Consider the following 17724-nt stretch of genomic DNA (forward strand, 5'->3'; position numbering starts at 1 on the left):
AGTCAGGGGATGCTGCCTCTACCTCCCAACTAGGCTTGCAGCCTGTAAGTCTTATGGTAGAAAGGCCAGGCTGGGGGGAAGAGGCGCTCAGTCACAGAGTCTACTCAACCTTTCTGTAACGGGAACAGCCTGTTTTTTGGGGTGCTACTTTAGCACCTTTGCTGAGGAACTCCCAGAGCTGCTTACCACCTCTGACTTTAGTTTTCCCCATGAAGGTGGTCCTCACTTCTCCACCAGGGTTTTCTGAGGAGGTATTAGGGGAAAGTAAAGAGTAGGATCCTGATCAGCCGGGCATGGTGGTGCATGCCTATAGTCCCAGCTGCTCAGGAGGCCGAGGCGAGAGGATCCCTTGAGCCCAGGAGTTCAAGGCTGCAGTGAGCTATGATCGCACCACTACACTCCAGTTTGGGTGACAGCAAAACACCATCTTTAAAAGAAAAAAAAAAGGCTGGGCACAGTAGCTCACACCAGTAATCCTAGCACTTTGGGAGGCTGAGGCAGGAGGATTGCTTGATCTCAGGAGTTCTAGACCAGCCTGGGAAACATGGCAAAACTCCATCTCTACAAAAGCTACAAAAATAAGCCAGGCATGTTGGTGCACACCTGTAGTCCCAGCTACTTGGTAGGCTGAGGCGGGAGGATCACTTGAGCCCAGGAGGTAGAGGCTGCAGTGAGCTGAGATCTCACCACTGTACTCCAGCTTGGGTGACAGAGTGAGACCCTGTCTCTACAAAAATAATAACAAGATCCTCATTAAGAGATGGGGAAACATCTTGGAGAGGAGACATTTCTGTGACATGATCCGCATGTATGTTTTCTTGGGAACAGGGACACGTGGGATCTCCCCTCACCCTTGCTTCCCAAAGGTCCCTTGGCATCTGCTTGGTGAACATATCCCTTTGGTTGACTCACGCCTTCCCACACCCTCCCTCTTAAGGCTTCTACTGCTCTTTGATCCTAATGGGAGTAGGACCTTGAGGAGGAGCAGGGATACAGCCAGGAAAGCTCCCCAAAACTGCCTCCCAGCCTTGCGTAGACAAGCAGGAGGTTGAGGCAAGGGGAAAGGTGTCAGGCTCAGAGATGAGGATCAGCTTCCTGCTTTGGGGAAGGTTTTTCAGCATTAGGGTAGATCCAGGGACAAGAGACGAATGGGCATTGCTTCTTTGTGCTAGACCCCTTGAAGACAGTATTTTCTAAGCTTCATCTTTGCTACCCCCAAGAGACTGGGAGAATCAGCTCAGTCTGCATCTTTGTGTTCCTGATGAGGAAATGCAGGGGTAGAGAAGTTAAATGGCTCACCCAAGGTCATAGTGCGTGTGAGAGTCCAGATTAGACTCAGCCCCCTCCATCAGAGGCAGAATTTTAGTTGGTAGGATAGCTATCTGGGATCAGGATGGAAACTTTCACAGTCAGTCCTCTTCCCATCCTAGACTGGGATGAAGGGCAGGTGGTAAGGAACAATTCTTGTCACTTTGGAGGAAGACTTAGGGAGGGATGTGAACACCCTGTGAGGAAAGGGGAGGGTAAACTCCCATCTGGGAGTCCCTCTATCTCAGTGTTGTTGGCTTTCAAGCAGTCCAGCCCCTGAGGGAAGACAGCGAAAGTCAGAATTCTGTTCCCCTGCCAAGCCCAGCCTTCTTTTGTCTCGATTATCAGAATTCAGTGACGCGCAGCGCCCCCATCAACAGTGACAGCCAGGGCCGGTGTGGCACGCGTTTCCTCACCACCTACGACCGGCGCTTTGTCATCAAGACTGTGTCCAGCGAGGACGTGGCGGAGATGCACAACATCTTAAAGAAATACCACCAGGTATGGTGAGTCCCAAGCCTGGGCTGCAGAGGATGGGTTGGAAGAGGGAGAAGAGAGCCCTGGGGGAGCTTCTTAGGGAGGGGTTGGTCCTCTCTGGTAATGGCAGCTGCTTCTGATCACCAAGCAGTGGGACTCTCCTGCAACCGTATTTCTGTGAGCTGAAATGCCTACTTTAAAAAAGAAAAAAGGAGCCATGAAGGCTCATCGCTCACTGAGTCCCAGTTGGAAAGTGTTCACGCACTGGCATCCGCCCCGTTTCTTCTGAAAGAGGCCCCCTCAGCTCGGCAGGCTTGTTTCTTTTCCCGTCCCATCTCTCCACTCATCTGGAACCTGTCCATGAGGAAGGCAGGGAGCCCCGTGGCACCATCTGTGTGTCTGTCCTCAGCCTACTTGGGTCTTCATTTCTGGGGCACCTGAGAAGGGCCGAAGGGAGTTTCTGGTCTTTCAGGAGTTATGGCAGAAACCCTGGGGCATGGCATGGATAAGAGCTTTAGATATGGAGCTGTTCTCTTCTCCCAGATGGCTGGATCCCTGGCCTGCCTCTGCATCCTGTCTCTTCCCTGCGGCATTCCCATATCAGGCTGGCAGAAGAGATGCAAGGTGTGGATCAGGGATTTTCCTGTGGTAGAATCCTATTTTAAACAAAATCTTAGGTGAGATACTAATAATATGAACCCACGGGGGCTCTGAGCCACCTGCTCAGCTTGCTTCTCCCTCTGCCATGCCAACAGGAGGCTGGAGGTGGCTGTTGCCCATTTTAAGCCTGAGAAACCCCTATTACTTCATAGAACCCAGCTGGAGAACTACTGGTCTAGAGGTTAGAATCCCAGGGAGCCAGGGAGCATTTTAGTCTGGGGTGAGCCCCATCCATCCCTGGCACTGCCTGTTCCTTAGTCCTCTCTCTTCTTCCTTTCCATTCTAGTTTATAGTGGAGTGTCATGGTAACACGCTTTTGCCACAGTTCCTGGGCATGTACCGCCTGACCGTGGATGGTGTGGAAACCTACATGGTGGTTACCAGGAACGTGTTCAGCCATCGGCTCACTGTGCATCGCAAGTATGACCTCAAGGTAAAGGGCTCTGTGTTTGCCGGAGCTGTGCCTCCCCTCTATCTGAGCCCTGAAGGGGCCACTACTCCAACTTCCATGTAATTGGGAAGCTGGAGCCTATGTGTTGGCATGAACAGGGAACTCTGGAGTGGATATGCCTGATTCTTGTGGACCAAAGGCAGTTTGAAGTCCAGATGACAGTAACAGGAGATTATTTAAGCCCTAAATGTGCCATATTTATGCAGCAGTTGATGTTCCTGTCTGTGGAATGTGCACAGTGAGGGAGGCCGTGCTGACGCATGCACTTTAGCATCCATCAGGCCCCCATGGACTGCCAGCACAAGTGCATCTCTAGACTCTGAGAAGGACACACTTGTGGCTGTGAACTAGGGTGCTCCGTGTTCTTGAACCTGGCTTCTGACTTCTGTCACCTTATGCCGCCATCCCTTCCCTCTGTGCTGCAACTAGGCTGGTTTCCTCTGTGTTCCTGCAGTGCCTGTGCTCCTCTTCCCAGGATTTCACATCTGCTGTCTGGAATAGTCTCCTTCTCTCTCTCCACCCCCTCCTTCCCCCACCTAATTGCTTCCTCCTTACCCTTCTGAGCTCAGCCCAAATACTACTTCCAGGAAGTAGGTAGGCCCTGGCCACTGTCCCTCCCCAGGCCGGGCCCGTGTGGTATGTGCTTTCAGAGTGTCCTGTCTCCTCCCTGTACCACTGAGCACCGTGGTAGTGAATGAACTAATGACTTGTGGAACCACTGCTGAATATCTGTCTCCCCTGTTAGAAGGAAAGTAGCTCAAGGGCAGGGACTGAGCTTCTCCAGTGCAGTCCTGTTTGCTGAGCACCTAAAAAGTGTCTTGCACATAGAGCTCTATAAGTGGGCTTGACACAGTAAATGAACAAGGTGCTGCCTCCTGGCCCCTCTAGGACTCTAACAAGCCTACTTGAGTTCACCTGCTGGCTCTCCCATGTTTGCTCATGCAGTCAACTTTGCCTCAGCTTGACTTCCCCTGATGGCTCTTATCCTTTCAGGGTTCTACGGTTGCCAGAGAAGCGAGCGACAAGGAGAAGGTATGCTGGTGCTGAGCAGGAATGGAAGGGTCGCTTGGAGTCAGAAACAACTCCTGTCGGCCATCCTGTCCCTCGCCCACCTCAGCCCCTAGCCCAGCTCCCAGACATGCCATCTGTCAACATGAAATGCCGTGTGTCATGAATCACCTGTCTGTCCTTGTGATAGGCCTAGACCTTGGTCTCTGGTCTTTTACCTCTGCCCTCACTACGTTCTTCATAGTCCTGCTGGGCTGGCAGACATTTCTATCTCATAGTCCAGCCTGAGTCAGTCAGTGGCTGCCTGAGCCCTGAGCTGGTCCAGGCTCAACAGGAAAGAATCCTTTAGTCATTCCTCATCTTTCATGTATTTGCCCTCCCTGCCCACCCAAAGCCTGGGACTAGAGGCTCCTGCACTGCTGATTAGCAGGTTGAGGGTCGGTACACTGACAACCCCTCCTTCCCCTTTCTGTATAGTTGCTCCCAGCAGAACGGTTGGGTGTCCCTGGGGTGAATTAATCGGGCTTACCCAGCCTAACTGCTGTTGCTCTCCTAGGCCAAGGACTTGCCAACATTCAAAGACAATGACTTCCTCAATGAAGGGCAGAAGCTGCATGTGGGAGAGGAGAGTAAAAAGAACTTCCTGGAGAAACTGAAGCGGGACGTTGAGGTACTTACTACCCTTCATTTTCACCTGCAAGGCTCCTTCTGAAGCTAGAGTAGGCGCCTCTTAAACCTTAAGAAGAATGGAATTCAGTACTTTCCAGGAGTATGGACAAAAGGGTGGTGATTTGAGCAGCGTGGGCACTTATGGGCACCTAAAGCAAGTGCAAATGATCATTCCACCTGACGGAGCATAGTTGGCGCCAGTAGGACCTTTGTAATTTAGTTTAGAATGCTTTTCCCTTTTCACTAATTCATTCCAACACCTTTTTCAAACTCCCTTCTGCTGTTGTCCCTACAATGGAGAGGGCATCTGGCCATCAGAGCTGTAGGAACCCAGCTATTAAGGTCCTGTAACCCCAACATTTTGGGAGGCTGAGGTGGGAGGATCGCTTGAGCTCAGCAGTTCAATACCAGCCTAGGCCACATAGCAAGACCTCATCTCTACTAAAAATTAAAAAATTTAGCCAGGCGTAGGGGCACACACCTGTAGTCCCAGCTACTTGGGAGGCTGAGGCGAAAGGGTTGTTTGAGCCCAGGAGATGAGGCTGCAGTGAGCTGTGGTCTCACCACTACACTCCAGCCTGGGCAACAGAGCGAGACACTGTCTCAAAACAAAAACCGAAAAAGTTGGCTAAGCATGGTGGCTTACTCTTGTAATCCCAGCACCTTGGAAGGGTGAGGCAGGAGGATCACTGGAGCCTGGCAGATCAAGGCAACATGAGCTGTGATCGTGCCACTGTGCTCCAGCCTGGGTGACAGAGCAAGACCCTGTCTCAAAAAACAAAAATCCACTAATCAGGTTCTTCTCTGGCTCTGGCTCTGATTCTCCACTTACCTAGCAAACTTCTGTTTGTAATCTGGGGAGGACAGGTGCTAAATAGTGAAAATGTTATCTGGACCACTTGATAACTCAGCGTCTCCTTCTCTTTTAATAAATTGAGAGGCTGCTTGTTAAAACCAAATCCTACAAACAAACTTGGGGAAAAAAAAATTTTTTTTAATTGTGGTAAAATACATATAATAATAGGTGTTTTTGTTTGTTTGTTTGTTTGTTTGTTTTGTTTTGTTTTTTGGGAGATTCTCATTCTGTCCCCAGGCTGGAGTGCAGTGCAGTGGCACGATCTCGGCTCACTGCAACCTCCGCCTCCTGGGTTCAAGTGATTCTCCTACCTCAGCCTCCCAAGTAGCTGGGACTATAGGCACGCACCTTAACCATTTTGATATATAGTTGAGTGGCATTAAGTATATTCACATTGTTATGCAACCAGCACTACCATTCATCTCTGAACTTTTATCTTTCCCAGCTGAAACTATACCCATTAAATACTAATTCTCAATTCCCCCTCCCTAACCCCTGGCAATCAGTATTCAATTTTCTGCCCCTATGAAGTTGACTACTCTAGGAACTTCACATAAGAGGAAGCAAACAGCCAAGCGAGGTGGCTCATGCCTGTAATCCCAGCACTTTGGGAGGCTGAGGTGGGCGGATCTTCTGAGGTCAGGAGTTTGAGACCAGCCTGACCAACATGGAGAAACCCGGTCTCTACTGAAAATACAAAATTAGCCGGGCATGGTGGTGCACGCCTGTAATCCCAGCTACTTGGGAGGCTGAGGCAAGAGAATCGCTTGAACCCAGGAGGCGGAGGTTGCGGTGACCCTCCAGCTTGGGCAACATGTTATGAACGAAACTCCATCTCAAAAAATAAAAAAAAAAAAAGGAAGCAAACAGCAGTTGTCCTTTTGTGACTCTCTTATTTTGCTTAGCATAATGTCTTCAGGGTTCATCCATACTGTATCATGTGTCAGAATTTTTTTCTTTTTATTATTTATTTATTTGTTTTGAGACAGAGTCTCGCCCTGTTGCCAGGCTGGAGTGCAATGGTGCGATCTCAGCTCACTGCAACCTCCGCCTCCCGGGTTCAAGCGATTCTCCTGCTTCAGCCTCCCAAGTAGCTGGGACTACAGGCGCGTGCTGCCATGCCCAGCTAATTTTTGTATTTTTTTAGTGGAGACGGGGTTTCACCATGTTGAACAGGATGGTTTCGATCTCCTGACCTGGTGATCTGCCTGCCTCGGCCTCCCAGAGTGCTGGGATTACAGGCGTGAGCCACCACACCTGGCCAGAATTTCTTTTTAAAGCTGAATAAGGCTGAGCATGGTGGCTCACACCTGTAATCCCAGCAACTCAGGAGGCTGAGGCAGAAGGACTGCTTGAGGCCAGAAGTTGGAGACCTGGGCAATTTACTGAGATCCTGTCTCTACAAAAAATTAAAAACTAGCTGGGTGTGGTGACATGTGCCTGTAGTCCTAGCTATTCAGGAGGCTGGGTGGGAGGATCCCTTGTGCCTAGGAGTTTACGGTTGTGGTGAGCTATGATCATGCCACTGTGCATCAGCCTGAACTAGAGGGTAAGACCCCATCTCTTTAAATAACAAAACAAAACAAAAGCTAGGCGCGGTGGCTCACGCTTGTAATCCCAGCACTTTGGGAGGCCAAGGCAGGTGGATCACGAGGTCAGGAGATCGAGACCATCCTGGCTAACACGGTGAAACCCCGTCTCTACTAAAAATACAAAAACAAAATTAGCCAGGGGTGGTGGTGGGCGCCTGTAGTCCCAGCTACTCGGGAGGCTGAGGCAGGAGAATGGCATGAACCCGGGAGACGGAGCTTGCAGGGAGCCGAGATCATGCCACTGCACTCCAGCCTGGGCGACAGAACGAGACCTCATCTCAAAAAAACACACACACACACACAAAAACTGATTAATATTCCATTGTATGGATGTATTACATTTTGTTTATTCATCAGTTAATGGACACTTGTTATATCAGTTGGGGTTCTCCAGAGAAACAAAACCTATAGGATGTTTTGTAAATCTCTTTATACCAAGATATTTATTTTTTATTTTATTTATTTATTTTTTTTGAGACAGAGTCTTGCTCTGTCACCCAGGCTGGAGTACAGTGGCGCGATCTTGGCTCACTGCAAGCTCCGCCTCCCGGGTTCACGCCATTCTCCTGCCTCAGCCTCCTGAGTAGCTGGGACTACAGGTGCCCACCACCATGCCCAGCTAGTTTTTTTTGTATTTTTAGTAGAGACGGGGTTTCACCATGTTAGCCAGGATGGTCTTGATCTCCTGACCTCATGATCTGCCTGCCTCGGCCTCCCAAAGTGCTGGGATTACAGGTGTGAGCCACCACGCCCGGCCCTAAGAGATTTATTTTAAGGAATTGGTTCATGGGATTATGGATACCAAGGAGATCTGCAGTCAGCAAGCCGGAGGCCCAGGAGAGCTGGTGGTGTGGTTTTATTCTACAGGCCATCAGGCCGCCAGGCAGAAGGAGTTCCCTCTTCCTCACCGGAGGGTCATCCTTTTTCTTCTCTTCAGGCCTTCTGCTGATTGGATGATGCCCATCCACACTGGGGAGGGCCATCTGCTTTACTCAGTCCACCAGTTCAATGCTCGTTTCACCCAGAAACCCTCACAGACACACCCAGAATAATGCTTGACCAAGTGTCTGGGCACTCAGGCCCAGTCCAGCTGGCATATACAATTAGCCATCACACTTAGGTTGCTTCCACCTTGTAGCTGTTGGGAATAATGCTACTGTGAACATGGGTGTCATAAACTTCGTTTTGCTAGGAAGCGTTTCCTTAGTCACCCCCAACTATGTTCTTTCCTTATTCTGCCTTTCATCATCTGACATTATTTGTCCTGAGTCTTTGTCCTTCTCCCTTTTCTACCCTCTCCCCCTACTGTGGTTCTGAGAAGAATTTAATGCAGTTTACTCAGTGCATTTGTTTTCAATGCATCTCAGGTGGGTGGAGGGCATGGTGCATGGACCTTCTTTTTCCTGGGACCCTAGCCCCTTCTCCCTGGGCCTTGAGAAGGCTTTGTCTGGAAGTGCTCAGAGTGGCATCCCTCCCTCCCTTCCTCTTCCAAGGAGATCCTGCTGGGCTCCCATCTTTAGGGCTCCTTGTCCTTAGTTGTGTTCTGGGCTTGTGCATAGAGCTGCTCTGCTTCCATGATGATTCTCCTCCTAGTTCTCTGTTAGGACCTAACATGGTGGTCAATCTAACAGTCTCCTAGTGACCACTGTATGATGGTGACTGCACTCTTGCCTCATTATTAGCTAAACTGGAATGCTAGCTGGCCATTTCCATCCTGTATCATTCCATACTTTGTCTTGAAATCCTAGATAAAAGACTTGAACCACCACCCTGCTCACAGCACCCATTATACAGGTGAGAAAACTAAGGCTTGGCAAGGGGAGTCACATGATGCTAGGGGAGGACTTTCCCCCAGCACCACACAGCCTCTTTTGACCTTCAGGGAATGGGTTGAGAATATTGGTTGGTTCTGGCTGCCATTCTTGTATGGTTTTGTGTTCCCTTTTCCTTTTTTTTCTATTTTTACCTGGGCTGAAAAGTCGATGACATAGTTTTTTCAGACTTTGTCTCTGAGGCCAGTTAGAAGTATATTTTACCTTGCAACCCAATGGATACACACAACTGAAACACTGTCTACCCTTATTTTCTGTCATGTATTCTGGTATTTTCTATTCTATTTTATTATACAGTAGTCCCCCCTTATTAGCAGGGGACATGTTCCAAGATCCCCAGTGGATGCCTGAAGCCACAGATAGTACTGAACCCTGTATATACTATGCATGAATTTTTTTTCCTTCTTCACAATTTCACGGATAGAAGATTTGTTCTTACAGGAGATCTTAGCAACCTCAGCATGCAATTTATTTTCTTTTTAAGTCAAGAGCTTTCACCTTTTCACTTAAAGCTGGCCAGGTGCAGTGGCTCACACCTGTAATCCCAGCACTTTTGGGAGGCTGAGGCAGGTGGATCACTTGAGGTCAGGAGCTCGAGACCAGCCTGGCCAACATGATGAAACTGTCTCTACTAAAAATACAAAAATTAGCTGAGTGTGGTGGTGCATGCCTGAAGTCCCAGCTACTTGGGAGGCTGAGACAGGAGAATCACTTGAACCTGGGAGGTGGAGGTTGCAGTGAGCCGAGATTGCACCAGTGCACTCTAGCCTGGTGACAGAGCAAGACTCTGTCTCAAAAAAAGAAAGCACTTTATGGCTTCTCTTTGGCATATCTGAATTGCCAACGTCACTACTCTTGCTCTGTGGAGTCATAATGAAGTCAAATATGGGTTACTTGAATACAAGCACTGTGATACAACTATAGTGAACTGATAACCAAGACAGCTACGGACAGCTACTGAAAGACTAATGGGACGTTAGTGCGTACAGTGTGGGTATACTGGACAAAGGGATAATCTGCATCCTGGGCAGCACTGAATGGGACATAGCAAGATTTTATCATGCTACTCGGAATGGTACACTATTTAAAAACTTAGGGATTATTTCTGGAATTTTCCATTTAATATTTTTGGACTGTAGTTGACCACAGGTAACTGAAACCATTGTGGATAAGGGTGGACTACTGCATTTAATTTAAAGAAATCCTAGTTCCAGCCCACTACATTGGGTTTAGGACTCATAATGGGTTGAAATTTTGATCTGAGATATATTGTTGTGTCGTATCCATCGCTCCATCCTCTTCCATAGTATATCATTTCATTATTTCTTTCCTCAAACTTGGCCATGGCCTCTTTTTTTAAAACAAGAGACAGGGTCTCACTCTGTTCCCCAGGCTTGAGTGCAATAGTGCCGTCATAGCTTACTGCAGCCTCAAATTCCTGGGCTCACGCGATCCTCCCACTTGAGCCTCCCAAGTAGGTAGGACTACAGGTGTGCACTGCCACGCCCAGCCAATTTTTAAATTTTTTTGTGGAGATGGGGTCTCATCACATTGCTGAGGCTGGTCTCAAACTCCTGGCCTCAAGTGATCCTCCTTAATTGGCCTCCCAAAGTTCTGGGATTACAGGCATGAGCCACCGTGCCCAGCCACCGTGGCCTCTCTTGATCCCAAACCGTCATGGGCTGTTCCCTCTTCCTGCAGTGCTCGTTCTATCTTTAACCTGCAGTACTTGCCTCACTGACTCCTCTTCATCCTTCAGCCTTGGCCTCAACTCCTTTCTTCAGGGAGGGTCTTGCTCACCCCTCACTGTAAACTCCCACAGCTCCTTGCTGTTTTGTTTTTTTTTTTTTGAGACCATCTCCCTCTGTTACCCAGCTAGAGTGCAGTGGTGTGATCACAGCTCACTGCAGCCTCGACCTCCTGCCTTTCCCCTGCTGAATGACTGTCTTCCCCATTAGACTTAGAGAGCTCGCGAGGGCGGGTGCTCTGATGCCTTACTCTCTGTTGAATTTCAAAACTGTTTGTAGAATTGAGTTGAAAGGAATGCCTTTCCCCCCTTTCTGGATGTCACTGGGATGTCCTGTGTAACCTCTTCTTCCTTCCGTCTTTCCATCCTTGGCCTTCCTAGTTCTTGGCACAGCTGAAGATCATGGACTACAGCCTGCTGGTGGGCATCCACGACGTGGACCGGGCAGAGCAGGAGGAGATGGAGGTGGAGGAGCGGGCAGAGGACGAGGAGTGTGAGAATGATGGGGTGGGCGGCAACCTACTCTGCTCCTATGGCACACCTCCGGACAGCCCTGGCAACCTCCTCAGCTTTCCTCGGTTCTTTGGTCCTGGGGAATTCGACCCCTCTGTTGATGTCTATGCCATGAAAAGCCATGAAAGTAAGTCAGAGCCTGCGCCTGCTCTGCACAGCCCTGCCCTCATCCTACCCCCTCAGCTCATTGTTTAGATCCTTCTAGGGGCATCTGGACCTCCACCTCATTCACTGCTGCCTTTGACCTCTTTCTGCCTCCAGATTCCCATCCAGGGTCACCACCTGAACCTGGGGCTCCTTCTCTGCCAGGCTTTCCTATACTTCCCTGCTTGTCCTGGCTGACTGAAGAGTGGTTCTGCTCTGGTTCATGAGATGAACCAAACTTTATTCATACTGTCCTGTCAGCCCCACAGAGTGACTGTGAAGTTCCAATAAGATAAGAGCTATGACAGCTGGAAAGGACTCCGCTGGTCCTTTTCTCAGCCCCAACATGATAAGGATGGAGCTGAGCCTTGTGTCTGGGGGTTGTAGCAGTGCCCAGCTGCTGTCTGCCCTTCTCCTGCCCCCTCTTCCTTCTTCCCTGCTCTCCTTGTCCCTCCAGGTTCCCCCAAGAAGGAGGTGTATTTCATGGCCATCATCGATATCCTCACGCCATACGATACGAAGAAGAAAGCTGCACATGCTGCCAAAACGGTGAAACACGGGGTGAGTCCTCTCCATCTTCATCCAGGACCCAGCTGGGTCGGTGCATCTGTGCTTACCCTCAGACCCCAGGGAGGGCAGTCTCAGGCCTCCTGCTCCAAGGAACACACTCCTGTCTCCTTCTTCCCAGGAGAGCAGACTGGAAGAGCAGCCTGCCTGCCTTGCCATGTTCCCTGCCTTCACCCACCTGCTCCCTGCCAGGCTGGGCCCAATTTGTTTATCCCCCAGTTCTCCAGCCCTCGGGGCCAAGCCCACCAGTGTCTTTCCCCAGGGCCTGCTGGGCCTGTTGTGCATCTTGTTGAAGGGCGAGTAATAGCTTTGTTTCCATGCCCATAGTGCTCCCCACAGGCCTGTTTCCCTGTGGGCCTGAAGCCCTGTTCTCCATGTAGTGGCCCCCACAGAGATCCAGAGCCGCTTTGCCACCTCCCCACTGCCTTTCTTCTACTTCGGTGCAGGCCTGGGGTTATAAATCACAGGAGTGGGGCCAGGACAGTTCAGGACTTGTATGCCACTTCCTGAGGTGGTCTGCTCAGTCTTGGTGGGGTTGGGGGTGGTATTCAGCTCTGATACTGAGTAAGAGGCTTCTGAATACCCTGGCTCCCCCCATGTGCAGCCTCCTGATTGGGGCACAGGAACTCAACCTGAATCAGCCTCTTGTGTATTACAGGCAGGGGCCGAGATCTCGACTGTGAACCCTGAGCAGTACTCCAAACGCTTCAACGAGTTTATGTCCAACATCCTGACGTAGTTCTCTTCTACCTTCAGCCAGAGCCAGAGAGCTGGCTATGGGGTCGGGGATCGGGAGTTAGGGAGAAGGGTGTATTTGGGCTAGATGGGAGGGTGGGAGCAGAGTCGGGTTTGGGAGGGCTTTAGCAATGAGACTGCAGCCTGTGACACCGAAAGAGACTTTAGCTGAAGAGGAGGGGGATGTGCTGTGTGTGCACCTGCTCACAGGATGTAACCCCACCTTCTGCTTACCCTTGATTTTTTCTCCCCATTTGACACCCAGGTTAAAAAGGGGTTCCCTTTTTGGTACCTTGTAACCTTTTAAGATACCTTGGGGCTAGAGATGACTTCGTGGGTTTATTTGGGTTTTGTTTCTGAAATTTCATTGCTCCAGGTTTGCTATTTATAATCATATTTCATCAGCCTACCCACCCTCCCCATCTTTGCCGAGCTCTCAGTTCCCTTCAATTAAAGAGATACCCAGTAGACCCAGCACAAGGGTCCTTCCAGAACCAAGTGCTATGGATGCCAGATTGGAGAGGTCAGACACCTCGCCCTGCTGCATTTGCTCTTGTCTGGATTAACTTTGTAATTTATGGAGTATTGTGCACAACTTCCTCCACCTTTCCCTTGGATTCAAGTGAAAACTGTTGCATTATTCCTCCATCCTGTCTGGAATACACCAGGTCAACACCAGAGATCTCAGATCAGAATCAGAGATCTCAGAGGGGAATAAGTTCATCCTCATGGGATGGTGAGGGGCAGGAAAGCGGCTGGGCTCTCGGACACCTGGTTCTCAGAGAACCCTGTGATGATCACCCAAGCCCCAGGCTCTCTTAGCCCCTGGAGTTCAGAAGTCCTCTCTGTAAAGCCTGCCTCCCACTAGGTCAAGAGGAACTAGAGTACCTTTGGATTTATCAGGACCCTCATGTTTAAATGGTTATTTCCCTTTGGGAAAACCTCAGAAACTGATGTATCAAATGAGGCCCTGTGCCCTCGATCTATTTCCTTCTTCCTTCTGACCTCCTCCCAGGCACTCTTACTTCTAGCCGAACTCTTAGCTCTGGGCAGATCTCCAAGCGCCTGGAGTGCTTTTTAGCAGAGACACCTCCTTAAGCTCCGGGATGACCTTGTAGGAGATCTGTCTCCCTGTGCCTGGAGAGTTACAGCCAGCAAGGTGCCCCCATCTTAGAGTGTGGTGTCCAAATGTGAGGTGGCTTCCTAGTTACATGAGGATGTGATCCAGGAAATCCAGTTTGGAGGCTTGATGTGGGTTTTGACCTGGCCCCAGCCTTGGGGCTGTTTTTCCTTGTTGCCCCGCTCTAGACTTTTAGCAGATCTGCAGCCCACAGGCTTTTTTGGAAGGAGTGGCTTCCTGCAGGTGTTCCACCTGCCTTCGGAGCCTGCCACCCAGGCCCTCAGAACTGAGCCACAGGCTGCTCTGGCCAGGAGAGAAACAGCTCTGTTCTGCATTGGGGGAGGTACATTCCTGCATCTTCTCACCCCCTCAACCAGGAACTGGGGATTTGGGATGAGATATGGTCAGACTTGTAGATAACCCCAAAGATGTGAAGATCGCTTGTGAAACCATTTTGAATGAATAGATTGGTTTCCTGTGGCTCCCTCCAAACCTGGCCAAGCCCAGCTTCCGAAGCAGGAACCAGCACTGTCTCTGTGCCTGACTCACAGCATATAGGTCAGGAAAGAATGGAGACGGCATTCTTGGACTTCACTGGGGCTGCTGGATTGGATGGGAAACCTTCTGGAAGAGGCAGATGGGGGTCAAACCACTGCCTTGGCCCCAGGAAGGGGCCATAGGTAGGTCTGAACAACTGCCGCAAGACCACTACATGACTTAGGGAACTTGAAACCAACTGGCTCATGGAGAAAACAAATTTGACTTGGGAAAGGGATTATGTAGGAATAATGTTTGGACTTGATTTCCCCACGTCATAATGAAGAATGGAAGTTTGGATCTGCTCCTCGTCAGGCGCAGCATCTCTGAAGCTTGGAAAGCTGTCTTCCAGCAGCCTCCGTGGCCTCGGGCTCCTACCGGCTTCTCTGCATTTGGTCTGCTGATCATGTTGCCATAATGTGTATGGAAAGTGTAACACATTCTTACTGGTTAAAGATGACTACCAGGTATCTAACTTGTTTAACATTGAGTTTGTGTGTGTGTGTGTATGTTTGTGTGTTTTGTATATTGTTTACATTTTGAGAGGTAGCATTCTGTTTCAAATGCTTTTTGTTTTTCTGACAGTATTGTTGACTGGGTCACAACATTTTGAGCTGTGGTTTGGTGGATTTTCAATTTTTTTTTTTAAAGGTCATTCGCTGTGCTATCTTCAAAACCTTGAGTTTGGCCCCCAATTTTTGGCATTCAAATGTTTAAAAGCTATTTATCTTGGTTTATACAAGTTTCCTTTCTCTTCTTTTTGTCATGGTATTCTATTTGGTCTGCAGTTTGAATGTAGAGAAAGTGGACTGATCCCCCAAGCGTTGTCTGCCCCCACTCTTTCCTCCTTGGGTCCCGCCATTCTTTTACTGGGCAGTCGAGGGCATCGGAGGGGAAGTGACTGCCCTCAGCCTCACTCCCTGGGGCCATGAAGAAAAGCTAAACAGTCTCATGGCATCTCAGAATAATGTTGGGTCTCCCAAGAAGAAAGGTGTAAGAATAACGACATGGCTGATTAGGCGAGGCCAGGATAGGGCTAAGGCCAGGATTCCTGGCTGGCATCCAGTCACCCCTTCTCCCATCCTTCCCCCTCTTCTTCCACAAGTCTGCAGCCGAGACACTGTAGTCTCCCAGCCACAGTGATGAGTGCCCTGGAGACTCCACTGACCTCTAGATGAAGGCCCCTGGCCCTGGTTCCTGTTAATTAACTTCTGGGTCTTTGAGTCCCCCAGCACAAACTCCTTTCCTGTACCCTGCGGCTTGGGGTCACAGGGCATGCCGGGAAGCCACAGCTGAGGGGCGCAGACTGAAGCAGTGCTCCACCTCTCCTCCTTTCTCTAGCTCAGGGGTTGCTGGTCTGTGGAAGGCGCCACGAGTGGCCCCTGTGGCTGTTCTCAGTGGCAGTCTCTTAAGTTCCCACCACAGGCAGCTCTTTATCCCCTCTCCCTACTTCACTCTTTCTCTTGCCTGTGCTTTTGGCCTCAAACAGGCCTGCTGGTAGCGCTCAGGGTGTGAGGCTACACTCCTGCCCTGCCTTTCCTGTCTTCATGGTCTGCCAGGGCATACCTTGGGGAGGTGGACCAAAGACCCAGGACTTTTCGCAGTAGCCAGTCCTACCCCCCAGTTGTCTTTTTACCAATTCGGGGTGGGAGAGAAAACTGCAGCACCCCAGCATATGAGTTACTCAAAGGTGTTGGGGGCTAGAAGGGACAGTGCGTTTAAACAACACTCAGAGCTCTGGCCTTAAACCTGTGGCCCCCCAAGTCTAGGAGCCTCATCTCTTCCTGGCAGTCATGCGGGCAGGAGGTCCTGAAAGGGAAAACCCATTCAGACAACTGTTCCCCAATCTACCAGCCATCTGCAGGGGGCAGTGACCATGGCCCTCTCCCTCCTCTAGAATGTGCCACTTATGAAGAGTGCCCCATGGGGAAAAGGAGACTCAGCTGTCCCTTGGCAGCTTGTGCCAGTATCCCAGGGCAGAAGTTTCCACAGGAGCCTCTTGCCCTTGCGCAGAGCCACTGTGTGAGGCGGTGGGAGCCAACACCCTTGGGGGAGGGGGCAGTACTGCTCGGCACACCCCAGCATCAGGTCAGATCATTGAAATTAAAAAATGTGAATGAAGTTCATATCCACCTTTTGGGGAAGCAGGACAAACCACCACCCCACCAAGTGTGTGACTTCTCCATATCCCACTGCAGTTTCCATTTTTTAAATGGGAATTTTCAATCCCCTGTGCTTGTCTAACGTCTGCTTTAAAAAAGTTTGAGACCCTGTTACTGTTTGAAAATGCATGCATGTTACGATGAATCTCCAACCTGAGGAAAAAAATAAAACTCAAAAAGCTTTGTGTACATCTGTTATGTGTGAGTCCTTGGGAAATGAACCTTTTTTTTTTTCTTCCCAGAATTAAAAAGTTTTGGTCCTAGCTTTAGAGGCAGCTTCGGCTAAATCAATGTATGGCTTGAGTTTGGAGAAAGAATATGGTCAATGACATCCCGCTTTCAGATGCAATTAATAAACAGTGGTTAAAAGCACAGCACCACTGGCTGGGTTTGGTGGCTCACGCCCAGTACTTGGGGAGGCCAAGGCAGGAGGATCACTTGAGCCCAGAAGTTCAGTACCGGTCTGGGTAACATAGTGAGACCCCGTCTCTACAAAACAAGAATTAGCTGGATGCGATGGCACATGTCTGTAGTCCCAGCTACTCAGGAGGCTGAGGCAGGAGGATCACTTGAGCTTGGGAGGTTGAGGCTGCAGTTAGCCATGATTGCACCACAGCACTCCAGCCCTAGCAACAATGAGACTCTTAAGGAAAAAACAAACAAAACACCACAGCACCAGAGCCAATCTGCCTGTTAGCTGTTACTACCATGCACATGGAAGAATGGACAACCCCCCCCCCCCCCCGCCGCCTCCAGCTGTGTAGAACGAACTCTGGCTAGGAGCCACTCACCTGACATAACTTTGAACATGTCACCTCTGTGCACCTCATCTACTGCATCTGGGCATTTAGCTTAAAACCCAGTAGTTCTCAAAGTGTGGTCTTGGACCAGCAGTGTCATTAGCACCTGGGAGTCAGAAATGTAAATTCTCAGGTTCCAACCCAGATCTACTGAATCAAACGTTTAATGAGCCCTCCAGGTGATTGTGATGGGGGCTAACGTTTGGGAACCACTCTGCTATGCAAACTCTACTTGCTTATGAGGCCATCTATGTACTGCAGATTGCAAGCTGGAATCACTTGGGGAATTCTGGAAAAGGCAGGTACCCAGGCCCCTAAAAGGCCAATTGGAATCTCAAGGGGTGGGATCAAGGTATGTGTTTTAGGAATTCCACAGGTGACTAATGAGCTGGCCAGGTTAAGAAACACTAATCTAGACTACTTATGGGTACTTGACCAAATTTCTACCTGAAGCAATAAAAGATGTAAGGGTTTTCCCATAGAGTTTGAGTGAAAACGATTCTAAGCTCTGGCATCAATGGAACATGAGTTTATGTCCTGGCTTTA

General features: G+C 49.7%; 1 protein-coding gene across 4 annotated transcripts in view; it reads left to right on the forward strand.

The window, feature by feature from the left end:
- Positions 1-16567, forward strand: part of PIP4K2B (phosphatidylinositol-5-phosphate 4-kinase type 2 beta) — a 35974-nt gene extending 19407 nt beyond the window's left edge. For all 4 annotated transcript variants that reach the window (XM_003809843.5, XM_008962136.5, XM_034941980.3 and 1 more), the window contains 7 exons: positions 1657-1809; positions 2732-2878; positions 3890-3928; positions 4461-4574; positions 10982-11240; positions 11715-11818; positions 12483-16567. In XM_003809843.5, the coding sequence (XP_003809891.1) occupies positions 1657-1809; positions 2732-2878; positions 3890-3928; positions 4461-4574; positions 10982-11240; positions 11715-11818; positions 12483-12563 (897 nt within the window). In that variant the 3' untranslated portion in view covers positions 12564-16567. The remainder of the gene's footprint in view (positions 1-1656; positions 1810-2731; positions 2879-3889; positions 3929-4460; positions 4575-10981; positions 11241-11714; positions 11819-12482) is intronic.
- The last annotated feature ends 1157 nt before the right edge of the window (positions 16568-17724 follow it).

Source organism: Pan paniscus, chromosome 19 (assembly GCF_029289425.2).
Source record: "Pan paniscus chromosome 19, NHGRI_mPanPan1-v2.0_pri, whole genome shotgun sequence".
Lineage (NCBI taxonomy): Eukaryota > Metazoa > Chordata > Mammalia > Primates > Hominidae > Pan > Pan paniscus.